Source organism: Anopheles cruzii, unplaced genomic scaffold (genome assembly GCF_943734635.1).
Source record: "Anopheles cruzii unplaced genomic scaffold, idAnoCruzAS_RS32_06 scaffold04845_ctg1, whole genome shotgun sequence".
In the NCBI taxonomy this organism is placed as follows: Eukaryota; Metazoa; Arthropoda; class Insecta; order Diptera; family Culicidae; genus Anopheles; species Anopheles cruzii.
The window spans coordinates 1-1192 of record NW_026458430.1 but is presented as its reverse complement, the minus strand read 5'-3'; the positions used below and the strand labels follow the sequence as shown (position 1 = coordinate 1192).

Sequence of the window (1192 nt, the reverse complement as noted above, 5' to 3'; positions counted from 1 at the left end):
TGCAGCTGCCGGCAGATCCGTATCAGCTCGGCCACCGTCTGCAGAATTAGCCGGTCCCGCCCAAGCCCGGGTCCAATCACGAGGACATGGAGCCGCTCCAGCCATGGTTCGATCTGCATGATGGCATTGTTGGAGTCCAGCAACGGATGCACAATCAGCTCAGGGCTGTACGATTTGATCACTTGAGCGGCGGCCTGCGGACAGAACACATGCACCAGATCCGCGCCCACCTTTAGCGCGCTGATCGCCGCAAAGTACGGCGCCCCGGTATATTCCAGCGAACCACCCACGATTCCGATCCGTCCGGCCTGGCCCTTGTGGCGGTCCGTCTCGAGGTGAGGCACAATGTTGCGGGCCCGCTCCAGCAGCGGCGACTTGTTCTCCGACGACATTCCGTACCCGCGGCCACCAATTGCGGCGGCTATCGGACGACGACCGAAAACGGGATTGTTGTTGTTCTGCAACAAAGCTCTCGAAAGACGGTTCATTTTTGCTGTCATGCGCCTGACAGCGAACTGTCAAACGCTGGCGTCCAGGGTTGTAGTTAATGTGTCGTCGGAGGAGGGTGTTTTGTTTTTCGAATTTCTATTATCTTTCGAAACAAAATCATACTGGGGCGCCACACGGAGCGTAAAACCGTCAAATCGATCCCGCTTATGTAAAATCGTATACGAATCCGCACACTTATAAACGATTTGACGTTAAACATGAATGTCAAATCGTTTATTTTCGCTTCGTGTGGCCCTCCAGTTACAGATTGCTTTTACGCTCGGTTTTACGCATGTTTTTACGTCTCCGCAGACGTATAAACTTTTTGACACAAGCGTATCGGGAGCAACATTGAAACACGGATTAATTCTGTTAGGAAAAAATGCAGTTGTTCAAGATTATTAAATTTATTGACCTTATCCTGGTTGATGGTGGTAAGCGCATTGTCGTAGGTCCTTGTTATGAACTTTTATATGGCTCTGCAGGTTAGATTTCGCTTGAAACTTTTTACGACAGACTTGACATGGGAATGGCGTCTCACCAGTGTGCAAGCGGATGTGAATCTTTAGTTGATATTGATGTGCGAACTTGACTGAACAATGAGACACTAATGTCGGTCCTTATCGTGAATTTGCATATGTTTGCGCAGGATGTTTGCCGCATGGAACGTTTTGCTGCAGACTTTACACATGAATGGCTTTTC

At 49.6% G+C, this 1192-nt stretch overlaps 1 protein-coding gene across 1 annotated transcript; it reads right to left on the bottom strand.

Annotated features, from left to right (window-relative positions):
• Positions 1–86: 86 nt before the first annotated feature.
• On the bottom strand, positions 87–392 carry LOC128277232 (ATP-dependent (S)-NAD(P)H-hydrate dehydratase-like; the record flags this gene model as incomplete). Its single annotated transcript, XM_053015672.1, has 1 exon — positions 87–392. A coding segment is annotated over exon 1 (306 nt), but the record flags the coding sequence as incomplete, so codon positions are not given.
• Positions 393–1192: the final 800 nt, after the last annotated feature.